Source organism: Anguilla anguilla, chromosome 1 (assembly GCF_013347855.1).
Source record: "Anguilla anguilla isolate fAngAng1 chromosome 1, fAngAng1.pri, whole genome shotgun sequence".
NCBI classification, from domain to species: domain Eukaryota; kingdom Metazoa; phylum Chordata; class Actinopteri; order Anguilliformes; family Anguillidae; genus Anguilla; species Anguilla anguilla.
The window spans coordinates 59,305,078-59,322,950 of NC_049201.1; the positions used below are offsets into that span (position 1 = coordinate 59,305,078).

Sequence of the window (17,873 nt, forward strand, 5' to 3'; positions counted from 1 at the left end):
AGTCTAATGTTTTACTTCAATAATATATATATATATATATATATATATTGAAGTCATGTAAATATAAGACGACAGTATAAAAGTGACTACAAGATAAACAGTGCGCATGTATGGAGGACAATCAATGAAAAAAATTAAAATATGATTCAAAGAAATTGAGAAAGAAAATAAGTAGCATTTTTGTTTCTTTCCCCTCAATTTCTGTTTTCCTTTTCCTTTTTCATTGTGAAACACAATATTATAAAATAAATGACTCAGTTGAATAAAGTTGACACTTACAATTATTTTCTTCACAACAGCTACAGATATTCTATTAAATATATATTGAATTTAAAATATGTGTAACTATGTTACACTTGTTTTCTGTATAAATTTAAGATAATTATTAGGTTCCAGTAATAGGAATTGCAATATATTATTGTATATATGTTATATCTGAAATGTGTTATTGCTCTGTTAGCAATACATTTTCAATACAAGGTGGCCATGCCATTTCCTAATCTCATTACAATACATCTCAGAGATATGATCCTCAGGGTCACTGACCGACTGCTCAACCAAACAGAGCAAACGGACATAGCAACCACGGTTTTGCATTATAAAACTCATTGTAAAAGGCATATATTCACTTACTATCCCTGAAGCAAAAAGCAAACATTAAACACCAACAGTCACGCTTTCCACTGATAAATTACACCTCCCACTCTAAAACTGCATGGTAGTCGATCAAAATTCACCTAGCTTTTTAAGGAACCAGTATAACGGACCAGAAGAGAAGGTACTTTCTTATGCACTCGTGTTTTAATGTATGGTTTGACACATTGGTGCATTTGTTTGTGAGCAGTTTGAGTTGAGCTGGCTAGTCATAAGCCACCTGCTCGTCAGCAGGCTGGTCCTGTGGCTCTGACCCCTCACAGAAGTCTTTCATGACTCACCAAGATCTGCCTCACTTCCTTTGAAGCTATATACAGTATGCCCTGTGTTATCCTTTTATACGATGCTTTTCTTGGCCAATAGCTTTCACTTGCCCTGTAATCAAGACATGCATTCTTCCTTTATCACACTTCAAGTCTCAAAAATGTACATTTTATATTTTTATTTATTTATTGTGAACAGTCAAATACAGACAGGTTATTTTTGCACTGCATGCTAAGGTTAATCACATCCACATCAAGACAATGTATGTGTGGATTATCGGAATCTGCAAGTTGTCAGGGCTAAGCGGTCCAAGGGGAGGTGTAAAATCAAAATTTTGTGCACTTTATATACAGTGTGACAGTCGACTATTTTTTTTAAATAAAGAAGGGACAGAAGAGATCAAATGGTCCACAAAAAGACCAAAGGTAGACTATAATTTAGAGGGCCAGCATTGAAAGATTTGTATCTACAGACTTAATAAAATAAGGCTAGAGTGGAGTTCATTCTCAAGGTTCATTCTGGAGATTCCAGTGTGAAGTAATAGCTTCCACAATGGTGATGGCAATATTCAATTTAAGACCCCTGGAGAGCTAGGCTAGCCCAGGTTCACACAAGGTTCGCAGTTATTACAGTTCCTCCTGATCACTTCATTAACTCATTTAAATGGCTGTCCACAAAATATATGGGCTGGAATTGCAGCACATATTAATGAACTAAGTCACATTAGCATCCATCCTCATCTGCATATCTACTTGGCAAACAACGCACTGTTCAATTAGGCTTGAATAACAAAATTTAGAGCACATTTTATTCATCGTAACATTATGAATTTTCTGATATCAATTAGAAACACCCCATTACAATAACCACCTTCTTCCACACAATCACAGCTTAAAATATATTTCATAAATGTACAGGGAGAGAATGAAGGGTTCTAAGATATGATAAGGTACCAGGGCTAATAAATGTCCTTTATTCAGTTATTCTAAAGGCATGCTTTATGATCCATGAAAATGCTTTATTTTTTTCAACTTAGGCCATACAGAATTGATTAACAGCTTAATGGATGGCCTACTTCACTTTTCTCAAAAACAAATAAAAAATAAAAAATTAACTTGTGATATGATTCATTATTATTCATTATTTGTAAATAAACCGTGCCATGCTTTGCGTCATAATGCACTGTCCACTTCCTCTTCATTTCCTGACGCCCTGGACCAATATTCTCCTTGCGCAGCTATTTTTGGACCACTGATTGATTTAAGGACACACTTGTGGTGTGGTTATGCAAAGTCATACTGTCACAACTTACGTCACGACTTTGTTTTTTAGATGGGAATACAGCTGCTTCAAAATACTAAAAATATATAATTCTGCCTGCCACTCCAGATTCCACCTTATCTGTGCGCATATATCATTCACATGCTCACAGTCAAACCCAAAGCAGCAACTTCAAATGTTGCTGCTGCTGTTCTGGATGGCTAGAGATACTATAGCCTATTTTGTGGGCGTTCTGTATTTTGGGTTAGTTGATCGGATCTACAGTACATCAATCCATCTGTTTCCCAGCTGAATATCAGTGTTATTCGCAAGTTTTGTGAATCATTGTAGACAACTTATAACTCAAAACTGAACTGAATGTTATGATAGAGACACCTCCATTTTCAAATGCACCATGCATCTTTTAAAAACTTTTTAAAACAACCTCATTGCTTTGTCATAATGATTGTTATTTAAGGAAACATGCCTTTCATCAGCAGCATAGTACAATATCCTAAAATAAATTTTCATGGATTATAGTGGATAAACTTAAATATGTAAAAATTGTGACAACACAACATAATTATGTCACTGGTATCTAGTAAACTTACTTTGTGGCAATGCCTTTATAAGTAACAGTATTCAAATACATTTTCATTCACTCATACTTTTAATGGTGCATAATTATCACTTCAGTATGGATAGGCTGTTGTATGGCTGGCATGCAGTTCTCATGTTGCATAAATCTGACAAATCTAGCTTGACTCATTTTCCCTCTATCTAACATTTGCTTAAAAATTAACACAATAGATAGCATGGTAGATTTCCTGTTAATCATTTGAATTAAAAAAATGAAAATTCTGGGAATGCTGAACGGCTCATTTGATTAAGGCACCACACTGTGCCTATAAATGGACTGAATCCATACCATGCCAGTGCCATCTGTGGCCTTTAGCTTCTTTAACAGGCCTTTAACAGGTGTTTGCATTGCTCAGGGAATGGGATGGTACCGTTGGATAGGGTTCATTGCTATTTAGCGAACCCTGCTGGTCAGTTGGGAGCCCATATATTAGAGTAAAGCTCCTTGTGAAAGGCCTTCCTCAGATGCTGCTCTATGCGAGTTCAGCTGTAGTCAGCGGTGTGAAAAGAAGCAGCCGACTACATTCTCCCGAATCAGCAGTAGGGTCTGCATCTACGTAGCTGAAGCTGCAGATGACTAGCAATTCCAAATTATCCTGGGAATGGATACATAGTAAAATATTAGAAATATTACATTTCAGTTTAATTGTTAAAGAAATAAGATGAATAGCATATTAGCACAATAGGATTTGTGTATTTATTTATTTTTTATAAATTTGGCACCCAACATGGGACTGAGCATATCCCATCTAAAATGGACCTCAACTAACCCGTTGTCGAAAGCACTCTGTTATGTGGACTCCCATCAGCACAAGTTCAAAGAGAGAGTCTTTGCTACCAGCAAGCTAAATCTGTATTGTACAGGGAGTGGGGCAACAGTTTTATAGTAAAAAAAAAAAAAAAAAAATGTTTTCACCTCACTTTTCTGAAAATAAAATCCATTATAGTAATGAAATTTGTATGGCTTCACAACTGACTAATTTTGCTTGACAGCATTTTAACTAACTGAAATGATGAAATCAAAGGAAATAGGAACACATCACACACATTGTAGATTGAAATTCTGACCTGATATGCACTGAGAGTACAGAGGATTAAAATAGAAAAACATGTTTTGCCTTCTACACATTCATTTTGTTCAAACTACACATGTACTCTGTAGGCACACCCACCCCTCCTCACACAGAAAAAAGCATCCTGCACAGAAACATCCCAAAAACATTTTAGAAGAACAAATACAGGCAGAGGAGCATGGATTCGGCCAATGTCCACAAAGACAGAGATTGCCAGTGCATTATAAATATGACTGAGCATGGCTATTTCATAATATTTTCAAGATAAAAATCTAATTTAAAATTTGGCAATGATAAATTTCCATGCATTGAGTAGGATTCAATTAGGCAAACTATAATAGGGCCACCTAAAGGTCAAAGGTTCAATTCCCAGGTAGGACACTGCCATTGTACTCTAGAGCTACTTCAATTGCTTCAGCATATATCCAGCTGTATAAATGGAGGCAATGTAAATGCTATTTAGAAAGTTGTGTAAGTCACTCTGGATAAAGGTTTCTGCTAAATGCCTGTAATGTAATGTGATGTAATGTCTGCTAGATAGAAGTCGCAATAGCCTCTGTCAAGCCACTTCTCATTTGCACCACCTCAGTCCTCTAAATTGATGAAGTAATTGGCAATAATTAAGCACAGATGATGATTGACAGCGATGTTTACAAAAAACATTTGTGATAAATTCTGTTTGGTTACTTACTACCATGGACATGCTGCAGTGTTTTTAAATTGGAGCATGTTAGCTTTTGTTAGAAGCAGTGGGAAATGCTGGATTAAAAATGAGAGCAGTTATATAATATTTTACTTGAAAAAGTAAATAAGTAAAATTTAAAAAATGAATCATTTTAGTACAGTAATATGAAAATAGTTTGTGGCAGCTGTATTTTAAAACAAATAAGCTAAATTAAATAAAAGTAGTGATTGCCATGTACAAAGTTAAAATTAAAATTCATGATGTTTGGTGAAAATTTGTGCATAGGAAGACACACATCTTTCTGCATTGACTGAGTTTGTTACCAGAGCCAAGTATCATTTTACCTTTTATGGTCCCACAATTCACCCAGTGACATTGCAGTATTGTTTTCTTTTTTTGTAATTTGTAATTGCCCAGCTTGGTTTTCATCAAACCCGGAATTGAGGATAGTGGGATGAATGACACATCAAGTCTGCACATTTGCTTTGGATCAAAAATCGTGACAGCTTTAAAAAAATTGTGAACTGGTTGATAGAAACATGGTTTATGTTTGAGTTGATCGGAGTTGTAATACCTTGTGAGTTTCTCCTCTTTAACTTCATTAAAAGTTTGGCGCACTGGTGGTTTATTGTTTTGTTTGTGCTGTGGGTCTGCTGAAATTCATTTGTAAGCTGTTCAATTTTATTACAGGTTTTGTGGATTCTGATGACATGACTTTCATATAACTGGATCATATCAACCAGCCATTTTCTGTGAAGAACTGAATCTCAAAACCCTTATCCGTCAATAACGCCTTCAGTTCTGTCAGCACAACGGTGTTTGGTGTGATATTATACCCATTTCCACAAATCTGGGGCAAAAACAAAGGATACTTTGAATGGTACTCTGCAGCAGATTACCAGCTTGGAAGATGTTTAAAAACTTTCTGGAGACAAATTTGTTAACTTTAGGGAAATTAGTTGACCAGACACTACATGCTAGAAGCAAAATGGGGGCAATGCACAAGTTAAATGCACTGAATTTGGCAACAAGCATTACAGGATGATCTTATATAATTTTAACATACAACTTGCATTGTCAAACACAAATGCAGTCACATTTTTAAAATCAATGTTATTATCCAATAAGCACTACCTGATGCTCTCCGCAACTGAGGAGTATGTCATGAGAGTTAGGTATACTTTCACGAGCAAAATTGCAGATGGTTTGTAAATTAGGTAAATGACAGTTAACCAAGCCTATTAACCACCCCAGGACTGTGACTGGAAAATGCATTCTATTCAGGTAAATTAACTCAGGGCGGGTAAAGAAATATAATACACTCCAACCAAAATACAGTGCTTTGAGTTATGCATGTTTAATACGCTCCCATTTGGCAAAAACATTAATTGGACAGAAGCTCAGCTCACTTTTTCTTTAAAAGAACATCCTGCTTCCAGTCCCCAACACAATTGTCAGCCCATACCTTTTACCGTTTCTTGGATGTTAAATGTTAAGAGCATTAGGCAGAACATTAAGAGCACAAAAGGTTAGCTTAATTGAATCTGAAAGCAAACTGCACAGTGCTTAGTGTCTGAATGAATCTTGGGATTTATTTATTTTCCATTAACTTTCAAAAAAGTCAGAACATAAGAACAGAATATTTCAAACATAAATATGGATATAAAGTAACTGTGTTCAGGTGAAGAATAAATAATTAATTTTATGAAGAAATTATTGAAATGTACAGCAGGAATTACATTTGCTGGAAGGTAAGTGGGAGAGTGATAAATATTCAATTAAGGTTTTCTGTTTGTGCCAAATGCATGCAACACCCTGCACTGGACTAACAGTCACACAGTTATGGAAACCAGCAGGCTGGTTTAAATAAGTAATCATGCAAATTCAGCAGACATCCCTTTGTTTTGACATAAAGGCTAACTAAACATGCTATTTGTCACAATCTCCAATTGAAAGGGGAATTGAATTGTCAAGTGCTTTCAATTAAGGCCTCAGAAAGACCTTGGGAAAGAGGCAGAGTGATGCACAGCCTGCAAACCATAATAAAGGACCATGAATTAGCGCTTGGTTTTAAACTTTAAACTGAACCACATTATAACATACATAAGAAAAAATATTCCTGCATAATTATACAACTGCATAATTTTGCCGCAAAAACAGATGTTAAAGATGATGCCCCAATCTCACCTCTTATTTTAAGTCACTGACAAAATTTCACTTCTCCTGGCTGTCAGAATCCATTAGAGGAATTTTGATCAGAAATCATGTGTAGAGACATGATTTCAGTGTGAGTGCCAGCACTGAGTGCTTTCTCAAAGATAAATTTTTTAAATTAAAAAACCAAAGAGCTGTTTTCATTCACTTGCAAATGGAAAAGTTTTAAACAGAGTTCCATTACACAGAGATTGTGTGTAATTAAAACCCTTCGGATTAGCTCTGAGAATGCCTGTGGCGTACTCCTTCATGTGCAGTACTTTAATGGAATGTTGCTGTCGCTGGGAGTGTCACATACCAATGCAGGAGGGGAGGGTGTGGTCCCACGCCCGTCTCTCTCCTGTCATGCACCTCAGCACGCTGCTGCCATGCAGGGTGTAGCCCGGGTTGCACTTGTAGGCCACACTGCTGCCAGAAAAGTGGCCCTGGTCGCTGATCTTGAACCCGAACTGGGGAACCCCGGGATCTTCGCAGTGGGAGAGCTCGAAACCTGAGAGAGAGGGAATCGGCATCAAACTAATTATTTTTCCCAAAGGCATACGACTAGGCACACCAAACACACCAAAATCATGCTGTGATTGGCTCTTCACTGACCCACTGCATCATTTAGTCATTAACACACAGAAGCTGAACCCTTGGGCTTGGAGGGGGCAGTGTCTACAGGGATGCTCAACCCTCATTCTAAACAACACCAACATCTACAGGAATACATTACTCAAACCTGTTCTCGGAAGGATGCCGCGTTGACATTGATACAGTGCTCAACCCTGATCCTGGAGGGCCACAATTTCTGCAGCCTGCTCAACCCTTGTACAGGAGAGCAACACTGTCTGCAGGCTTACTCAACCCTGGCTTTGTACAGCATCAATAACTCCAGGCTTCTACTTCAGCCAGGCAATATAAATGGGATTTAACTTGACGTTGTCTCGACTAGGTACGTGATAAAAATAAATAAAAAAATCATTTTACCAAAAACCAATAACATGCTCAAAGTTTAAGAATATAAATGTTGCAAAAAGCATAACACACTATGCATTTAACATGCTTTGTGACCCCCCCCCCCCCCCCCCCCCCCCCAAAAAAAAAGAAAATTCTAAATCAGATTGAATGCCTTTAAAAAATGTCATGCCCAGAGAGAAAGAGGAGGTCCCATTTGATCATTTTATGAGACAATACAGGACAAGTAGAACAAGCAGTTTCATACAGCAGCACTGCAGCTGTGCACAGTGAAATCAAAAATATGCCCCCACACGAAACAAGGGATGAGCCCAACAAAGATAGACAGATAGCCTTGACAGATTCCTCATGCTGTCAAATAGAAATTGCAATGTAACTAATATAGCTTTCTAGCTAAAGAAAATGGTTTCATTCAAATTCTGAACATATAAAAATACATCTCAATTACCCATGAAAAGAATGTATAAATATTAACATGGTCATTTCATACATTGTATGGTTACTTTTAGTTCAAAATCAAGTTCAGATCTAACAGCCTACTTCTTTCATTAGAATTGATCCTACATGAACAGTGGTGTGATCCAATTTTATTCCAGTTGTCCTAACATGACTTTGACTCCGCATGTTGACTGAATTTAATCAAAACCTATTGTTTTAACAGCTAACCGGTGAGAAACGTCCTACTAATGACACTCAAATCTAAGCCAAACGCATATCCTTAGTCTTGACTGCGGCAGTGCTGAAGGTGCAATAGCAGAAGGGAGCTGGAAAAGTGCTGCAGGCCTACTCAAGCGCATCACGTCAGTTTGCAGTCTCCTCCTGTCATCGCTGCCCATTCCGAGCTGAATGAATTCAGTCATTACCAGTGAATATCTATCTTTAAATCAGTTTAAACTATAGGTGGCTGTAGTTGGGAATTTTCCCTTCCCGAGCAGGCAGTACAATTATAATGAAATATTATGAGCTCATTGATTAATGTGTTCAGGGTTTGAACACTAAATATGGGGGTTGGCAGTCGCGTGATCCTGACCACAGACTTGACCTTGTGTTGCATCTGTGCTCCTCTCCTGTGAGAAACATAGCATCATTTTGCAACAGAGCAGGATCACGTGAGCCCACGCAGCTGCTGTGATTTATCTAGCTCTCTCGTAACGTTTCCCTCCTCAGCGTTGAATGTTATGATAATATTACAAGCGTCACATTTGGTATAAATCACACAGCAGTTACTGCCTCCACTTAGTAAATTACCTTTGCGCTGTTCCTTCAACGTCAACGGTGCACGAGCTGAATACGTTCAGAAAAATACTGCCCCCCACCCCCAACCCTTCTTTGGGACATTCCCTGAGAAGAATACTGAATAGGTGCCCTTCAAGGTCCCACATTCAGATTAATTCATCCTGCGCAGTCAGAAGACTTGACATATTTGAAAGAGTGAAGGAAACAGCCTTGATCTTCTCAACACCCATGGCTGTTCTTTAAATTACTATCAATAATTTCCCATAAGGTTATCACAAAATACATATTACTAAATGGAGCTTGAAATCAAGCTGAAGTTTTCCTGAAATGAATAATAAAGAAAAGAGAAATCAGAATGAGCTCACCAAGAATTAGGCCTTACGCAGTTGGTTTATCAATGTTTACTACAGTGTGCACAACCATATACATTTTCTGGGATTTGGTTTGACGAAGAATATCTAAATAAATTGTAAAATCTAAAAGTACCTTTTAAGCATACATTTACCCAGTCTGGCCATTACTGAAGCTGTAGGGAAATACATTTCTTTCTTTTTTTGAGATGGAAAAAACTTCAAACCTTAAAACCTTAAAGTGCTTTTAAACAGACACATTTCCCCGGTGTAGGCATTACTGGAGCCGTCTGAGAGATACTCATCATGTTCCAGGCTCTTGACTGTGAGGTTACACACACTCATGTCTGAAGTGATTTGTGTCTGTTTCTCTTGCTCTCACAAAGCTGGTCCCTGACAGTAAATGACAGCAAGTGTGTGTGCGTGTCTGTGTGTCTGTGTGCGTGTGTGTGCGCATTTTGGGGGAGGGGAGTGCAGTTTCTCTTCAAACCTTGGCACTACAATGCTCCCCCATTTCTCTGTTTCTTTCCCTGAATTTCTGACCAGCCCTGCTTGGGAAAACCACATTTCTGTTATTTAGCATTTCTCATTATCCTTTACCAATTAAAGGGTTGTTCATCCCGGCAAACACAAACCAAATCAATGCACATTGATCTGGCACGCAGTCCCATTCTGCAAGCAAATTCATGTTGACCTAGGCTGCATCACCATTCACATCAAGTTTAGCTCTCTGGACTGCTTGTAGTGCTAGAGAAAAATCTGAGACATCTTCAGCACCATCTGTATTCGAATACGCTTCAACAGGAAGCACCTTTATCCCAGAGTAGTCTAAATGAAGGAAGGAAACTGCTATGGGGATCTGCTTGGTCATGTAAATCAGTACACAGCTGGAACGATGCATATTCACTAATCCCCATGTGCATCCATCAGCTAATATAACAATAAAGTTCAGCTGACCTGTCCAATATCTGATCTGCAATTTCTGAAATATGCAACATCTATTTAGAATGTCATCAGTTATGGGGTGTTTTGTTTATTTTGCAGAGGGAGTCAGGTAGCAGGCACTTAAATTAATGATGAAGAGTCTCAACTTATTTTGTTCCAAGCTAAGAGCTGGAACAAAGCTATTTAAGCTATTGTATTCAATGTCTTTGCCAACAACTCATGTTTATGATTGTTAATAAGCTGGATGGATTCTATCACATCAAACAAATCTATCATAAAATTATTCCATATGTGCAAAATACACACAAACACGAGAGAGAGAGAAATTGCATAAGCCTTTTCTTTATTTATTTTTTTATGTTGTACCTTGTTTTGCAGAAATTATACATATATTTTCAGGGCTTTAGAAATGAACAGATATAGATGATCTATCAATTTCAATTCTGAGATCAATATCTCAATCAATATTTATTTGAAAATGTCTGTACAAATGTAATTAATGTTTATATTGATTTTGATAACTGAATATTGATTGAACTGCAACATGCCATTTTTCTGCAGCCTAAAAGGAAAATAATTAATAATAAATTAGCACCTTTCATGCAAATTATCTGTAGCCCAAAGCACGTTAACAAAAAAAGAAGCAAAAATATGCTATATATGAGGCACAAAGATGCTAAAGTAAAAAACTTTTCCAAGAAAATATACTATAATAAACAGGTAGAATACATAAAGTTCTCAAATTGTTCAATTGCTTGGTCCTGCCAAAAAAAGTATTTTGAAATGAATGGCAATGTGATTCATTAAAAAAAAAAATCATAAATTAAAATTCAGGATGCTGACCAAGGCAGCCATTGAATCAATTGATTTTTGTGAATGAGCCCTGTTCCCTTCGTTTTTTTCCTCATTTGACAAGTGTACATCCCCAAACCTTTTGCATTCTTCGAACCACCAAATATGTGTTGTCGTGGAGGTTCATGTCTCTAATTATTGCACATGCAATTTGACAATGACACTAGAAATCTAATGGAAAAAAATAACTTCAGTTTCAACAAAATGAATATATTACTGAAATGTATTCAGCTCAAGTCTACTTTAATTTCCACAGGGTGAAATGTCAGACCTCATTTACTTTTAATATATAATTCAAGCACACCTCACTTGTTACTGCGCCATGATTTTTCATGAGATCACAAAAGGACTCACTGTACCACCAGTATCTTCACATAACCAGTCAGGGTACCACTTGATTACTGCCAACCACAGAAAATTATGGGCAATTATCTCCCAGCATGCACCAGTAAAATCCTGGCCTACAGCAAAACTGTCTCTGTTTTAAAATGCCATTTTTATTTACTCTTGCAATCCGCAGCTTCATCTAGTTGTGAAATTGCATTGTCTGTGTGAGCTGTGATTGACTCTGCTTCTCCTGGGCTCTGCTGACCTTTACTAAGACATCAAACAACTTAATCCCCCAGCTCGAATTTCACCGCGGACAGAAAAGGGATTTTGGAGATTTTAAATTAGATCCCCCCCATTCCCCCGGAATGTCTTCAGTGGTCTGACCCTCTGACTAAAACCCAGTCAAGTGATCTTAGGATGTGGACAGAACCTGGGCAGAAAGGGAGGAGGTCTTCCCATTTGTGACATTTACTTTCCTTGCAAATCACTTCTGTAAGAACAGAATCAAAGACATTGAACAGTCACCATAATGCTGTACTGCGCACTGTCCAAAACATGAGCTTTTGGAGCACTGTGCCATTCTTTGTGTTGTAGGTGAGTGTCACTTACTTGTGTATAGCAGCCTGAATCCCTGCCCGGTGGACTCCCCTGCATCAGAGAAGAACTCCAGCCAGAGGTGGTTTGAGGTGCTGATGAGCGTCAGGCCCAGCATGGCGGACCCTGTGAACATGCCCAGCACCTGCGCTGTGTTGTCTTTTCCGTCGTAGATCTGCAGAGAGCAGAGAACATCAATCAACTGAGCGCAGACTTCATGTTCAAAGCACCACCTGGCAGCCTTTATGACAATGTGTTGTGTTTAACCAAGTGGTACAAATCAGAAAAAGGACATTTATTTATGAACTCAGCAACTCCAGCTATTTCACACCATACTGGGAGCTCTGAAAACCAGAATAAAATGTGTGATAAACAAAAAAGAATCTTGATTTCAGTACTCGGTGTCAACGAGTTTCAAAGAGCCATTTAGTGACTTGAAAACTATTAGTAGAGCTAGCTGTGAAAACAGTTACGGAGAGCAATCTCCTTGTCTGTCGAGTTTGTCACCTTGTCTGTCAGGTTACCTTGAGGTAGTCTCCCTGCCCCAGATGGAATGCTCTGGCTGTAATGTTGATTCCCTTCCCAGCATGCACCTGAATGCTGTAGATACACTCATGGTTGTTGTCATAGTTCAGTGGGTAATTTGGGGACAACAGTATTCCGTCATTGTCCTGTACCGTGGAGCCGCATTCCGCTACATAAGGAAAAAAGGAAAAAAAAGCAAGATGTAGAAAGCATTGAGTGACATCAGTTCAATTGTAACATTACATGTATTTATACATACGTTAAAATCTGAAGTACACACTGAAAACCCACACTAGAAATTTTTTAGCAGTGAGTCATTATTATTATTTTTATTTTTTTTCAATTGTGTGGTAGTCTGTATCAACGTGTATGAATATTAAGCCAGTACATTCGCAGCACCTGAAAGTGCTCAATAGGGAGTGGTGAACTGAGCTCAAACAACAATACAGTTGCATGCAGCAAAGCAGCCACTTTTTCTGTCAGGCTCAACATCAGTTGAAGTGGAGAGGCAAGGAAGCATAATTTTTGTCAGGAAAAATGGGGTATGATGCGCAGACTATCATGGAACATGCCTAACGTTTTCCATGGTGTTCTTTGTTGAATGCAGAGTTGCACCCTTGGTTTAGCCCAGAATTTGAAAGAGATTACTCAACATAGTACAGGGACTGGGCTGAGAAGCCTAACCCTTACATTACCGCACCAGTTTGCCTGCATGTCATCAGGTTTTCCATCATGGTCTCCCACCTTCAAGCACCATAAGAAATCTTGCTACGGTCATACAGATGGTGGAATGAGTGTTGTACATACTATTGTATGTACTGAAATTACAAATATAGCTAATCAATATGTGCATAACACACACTGTGTCATTATAAACTATAAAGCATGCAGTACTGTGTGAACAAAATAACATTTAAAAAAAAATAAGAATGCCATGGCATTGGCATGGTAGTTGACACAAAGTGCTTTTCAAACATGGATAGTAAGCATAGCACTATATTACCACTGAATAACAGTATTTATGTATTGATTAAATAGTGCCTCTGCCTTTTTCCTAGAATCTTTAGGTTCAATTTGATGTCATTGTTATAAATCTAAGCAGTTGAACAATGGTGTAAATTCACCAGAAAAGGTGAATGGTATAAATTCAGCTAAGTAGCTTTCAGGTTGTTAAAACAGTTGCAGCAAAGCAAAGCACTGCACTGCTGGCAGGAGCTTAGTTATGAGCATTTCATGGAAATTAAAGTACTTGCAGTAGCTGGTTTTCTCTGATTTAAACCGCTGGTGTGACAAACCCTGTGTTACTGCTACTAGCCAATGTTCATTATTTTCTTGCTAGCTACCAGCTAACATTATTCAACCTGGTTTTGATACCTAGTAGTTTGTATGAGAGACATATGTTAATCGTGTACTAGTTAAGTCCACAGATTGAAGAGCTAGCTACATTGATAAACAAAGAAAAAAAAAATCAATTGCTTGAATTCTAAGAAAAAGTCTTAAATAAATGGGACTCCCGATACACCTAGTTCCTACGGTCCTGATTAAAAAAATATATATATATCAGGCTGCCAACAACGAATAACAGCCTGCCCAGTCTTTCTTTCTTAGAGACACTTGAAACACTGAGAAGCAGAATATGACAGAACTACGTCTCATCAAGGACCCACATTCCGATTTGATGAGAGAATTCCATCCAAATCCATTCATCTAGATTCCATGTCCACTCAGAAAACCTGGCATAAGCAGGATCCAATAAATGAAGGAATCTTTTGACACACCACCACTAAATAAACAGCTGTCATCAGTCTGGAGAAGCACAAGAGCAGCAGATGACAGCAGCAGTAGATTCCCTGATTCTTTAATTAATGGTGTTGCATGCACTTGTGTCAGGGGTCATTTTTACCTGTCTGAGCTGCTCACACATAGCCCTCACAATGGCCGATGATTTGTATACCGAGAAACTGGGGAGTTGTGGAAGGTGCAGTTTAAACTGAGAGTTCATAAGAACTAAGGAGGCAATGCGGAGGAAACTCATTTCAAGGAATCATTGTAAAAATGCTTCCTTCTATAATGACAAAGTGGCAAAGGCAGCAAAGAGCAGGGATCACTAAAAGATACAATGGCTAGAATGAAAGATCAGGGCCGCAGGAAAATATATGATAGCCAACATAACAGCCTCTAGCAAACCCAGAAAGCTTTATTGTCCATACAGACACTTTTTCATTGGAAGTCAAAAACAAATTATTACAGTTCGTTTTAAAAGAACAAAACTCATCCACGAAAAAGCACAGAATTCTAGCTGTGAGTTCTCAAATCACACATTCACACACAATTCACATGGGGACTAGCACAGGGACATAAGAATGTAGGTACACATTCCATGGTTCCTGGAGGATATGAATTTTATATTATATTTCTGCAGTTAATATATTCCAGCTACAGCAAATAAAACTATAACAAAAGAGAGAAATAAATGCCTTCTATCATGAATTGACAGAAAAAAGTACCACCTGCACTCTTTTTTCATACATTTTGTTTGCAAAGCTGCATGTCAACTTTTCAGCTTTTTCTGTACCATAGAAAATAATAAAAAGCTTGAGCTCACTGTCAGGACATTCTTGACATTACCGTTAAAAGAACAGACTCCTGTGACTGCACTAAACTAAATAATAATGGACCCCCTTCTTCTATTGTACCCATGTAAGCAGCTTACCTGACACAATATTTTTGCGGTTAAAGAAGACGGTATACAACCAGAGGTCCGTGGGTTCAGTTCAAAGGTGTGGTGCTGCTGTTGTACCATAAAACACAGCAGCTCACCTGAAATACTTGAGTAAACACCCAGATGGATACATGGATACTATATCCAATGCGAGCTACAGTACTGTATGAACTGCGTATGCCCTTGGATGAGGGCACTTGCTGAGAAAATCAACAATAAATACTGTTTACGTTCATGCTGAATAGAGACTTGGATGTGGAACACATGCATGTGGAAGGTTTTATTCAATAATTTAAATAAATATGTCTGAAAATAAATCTGTTTGCATCTAAAGTGAAATTACTTATTATTCTATTGTAGAAAGGGTTTAAATGAAACTCAATGCCTGACCTGTGCAATGACCTGAAATTCCTGACAATCGTGGTATGGGAGAACCACAATGAGAAGCACAGCTAATTCTCTGATAGAGAAAGAAAGAGTATTCATCCAGCAGGCTTATATCATTTGACCTGCAATGGTGATACCTTTGCTTGCTCAGTATATCAGTTTCATCACAATCGAGCTAATGAAAATACAACATTCCAAGGTAAGCTTGAAAATTTGTATCAAAATTGAAGGTTTACATGTGCAACATAAATATAAAAGTAATCCATTCATAGGTCCATGAATGGTATTCCCACCTCAGAATGTAATTATATATCATTTTAATTACTAAATGATAATGAAATGGTACTGTCTATGTTTGAAATAATTTTACTGACAAGATCACACCTTAAGGGCTTATCATTTGCTAATAAGCATGGATCTCTCTATCTCTCTGTGTCTCTCGCGTTCTCACTCTCATAAAGCATTTCAAACCTTTGAGCTAGCATTTGGAAATGCCTTTCCATTTCTTCTACAATCTCAGCACAGGCAGGGTGGGCAGCTCAAAGACTGGAATCTCATTTTAAAAACACGATGGCATTAGTGGTGAAGAACAACCTTTTCATTACAGACCACCTTCGGCAGGTAAATAATTCTCCCGGACTGAGCTCCCATGTTGAAAAACAGTCTCCAGTGAGTTATGATTCCTTCGCAATACAGTAGAAAATAGAAGCGCTTGTAACTACGAGCATAAGAGAATGGATATGCAGAAAAAAACGAATCCATCCTGGATGATGCAGAGAGGCAGATGCAATCTCCCGAGTGAAACTCCTCCTAGATGGAACAGGCCTGGAATATGACCCGCTGATCCAAATGAATCAGCCCAGACGGGGAACAGGACTCTGCACTGCAGCAGTTTTGGGTCAAAAGTCAAAAATTACCCAAGCAGATAATCAGGGAAACTGAATTCTGAAGTGCGCAAAGTATGATTAAAATTCCACACACACACACCCTTCTCTCCTTCCTTTGTGTCAAGACTTACAGGGTTGGGAGGGGTGTGGGGTGTGTGAGCGTGTGTGTGTGTGTGTGTGTGTGTGTTTGTTCAAAACAAGGGAACATGGAAATATGGAGCTCCTCTGCACACGTTCCAGCGCTCAGAAATACAAGCCCACGGTGGGCGAGACACTGAGTGATGCTTCTAGAAATGTGCCTGGAAGGAAACTCAGCAGTTTTTGCACACCTCAGTGTGAACTAAAAACAGCTAAAAAAAAAAAAAAAAAAAGAAAAGAAATGAAAATCAGCCTGATTTTTTGATATACCAAATCATTTTTCTGTGGGGGCAGGAGGCTGTACTGCTATTACCATACATTTATGTAGTCCAATAAGTCCAAATTTATGAAAAATGGGCTAATAATGATCTGGATCTGGATGACATAAATATAGTACTATTCAGGGAATAAACAGATATGACATAATATGGCTGTGTATTCATACATAATAATGCATAACCACAGAATTTAATTAAAATTATTCTTTTTTGGTGTAACAGTGTTGACTTATTTTCATATCCAAAATGTACCACAATTAGCAATCAACATTAACATGCACTGTCTATATTTATCAAATTTCTGCTATCCTGTACAGGACCTGACTTGACTAAGGGGAGTACATTTCTCTTTTTGGTGTTCTGTTGCCTCCTGTGTACCAGAGGTACGGTCACCTTTTATGTAGGCACTTTTTTGTATCGAAGAGAACTTCTCTCTTAAGATAAACTAAGCTGATGGCTAGTGTTGCTGCTACCACTGCCTCTGCACTGCACCAGTGTTGAAGGTGCCTGCCCACAGACCCTACAGAGAGACAGTGACTAATGTTGAAACGAATGAAAGCAGCTCACCACGTACCCACACACCTTGGCAGAGGTGCACTCCACATGCGCCGTCCACCCCCCAGGCACACAACCTCTGGCACCCCCTCCAGGCGGTAGCCTGCGTTGCAGGAGAACCTGAGCGCGTCTCCCACACCAAAGCTGTGGCCCATGCGCCAGCCAAACCTAGGCATTCCAGGGTCCTCGCATGGCTCCAAGTCATATTCTGGGAACAATGATATTATGATATTATACATAATACTGCAGTATATAGCAACATTGCTGAAACTACATTGATAAAGCATACTGTGTGTTTATACATTAGGAATAAGACACAGCAAGCAGT

The 17,873-nt window shown here is 38.3% G+C and overlaps 1 protein-coding gene across 2 annotated transcripts in view; it reads right to left on the bottom strand.

Moving 5' to 3' along the window:
• Positions 1-17,873, bottom strand: part of LOC118235160 (CUB and sushi domain-containing protein 3-like) — a 211,847-nt gene that overhangs the window by 114,898 nt on the left and 79,076 nt on the right. For both annotated transcript variants that reach the window (XM_035432226.1, XM_035432235.1), the window contains exons 17-20: positions 17,565-17,753; positions 12,578-12,747; positions 12,069-12,228; positions 7,088-7,279 (exon numbers count right to left, since the gene is read on the bottom strand). In XM_035432226.1, the coding sequence (XP_035288117.1) occupies positions 7,088-7,279; positions 12,069-12,228; positions 12,578-12,747; positions 17,565-17,753 (711 nt within the window). The remainder of the gene's footprint in view (positions 1-7,087; positions 7,280-12,068; positions 12,229-12,577; positions 12,748-17,564; positions 17,754-17,873) is intronic.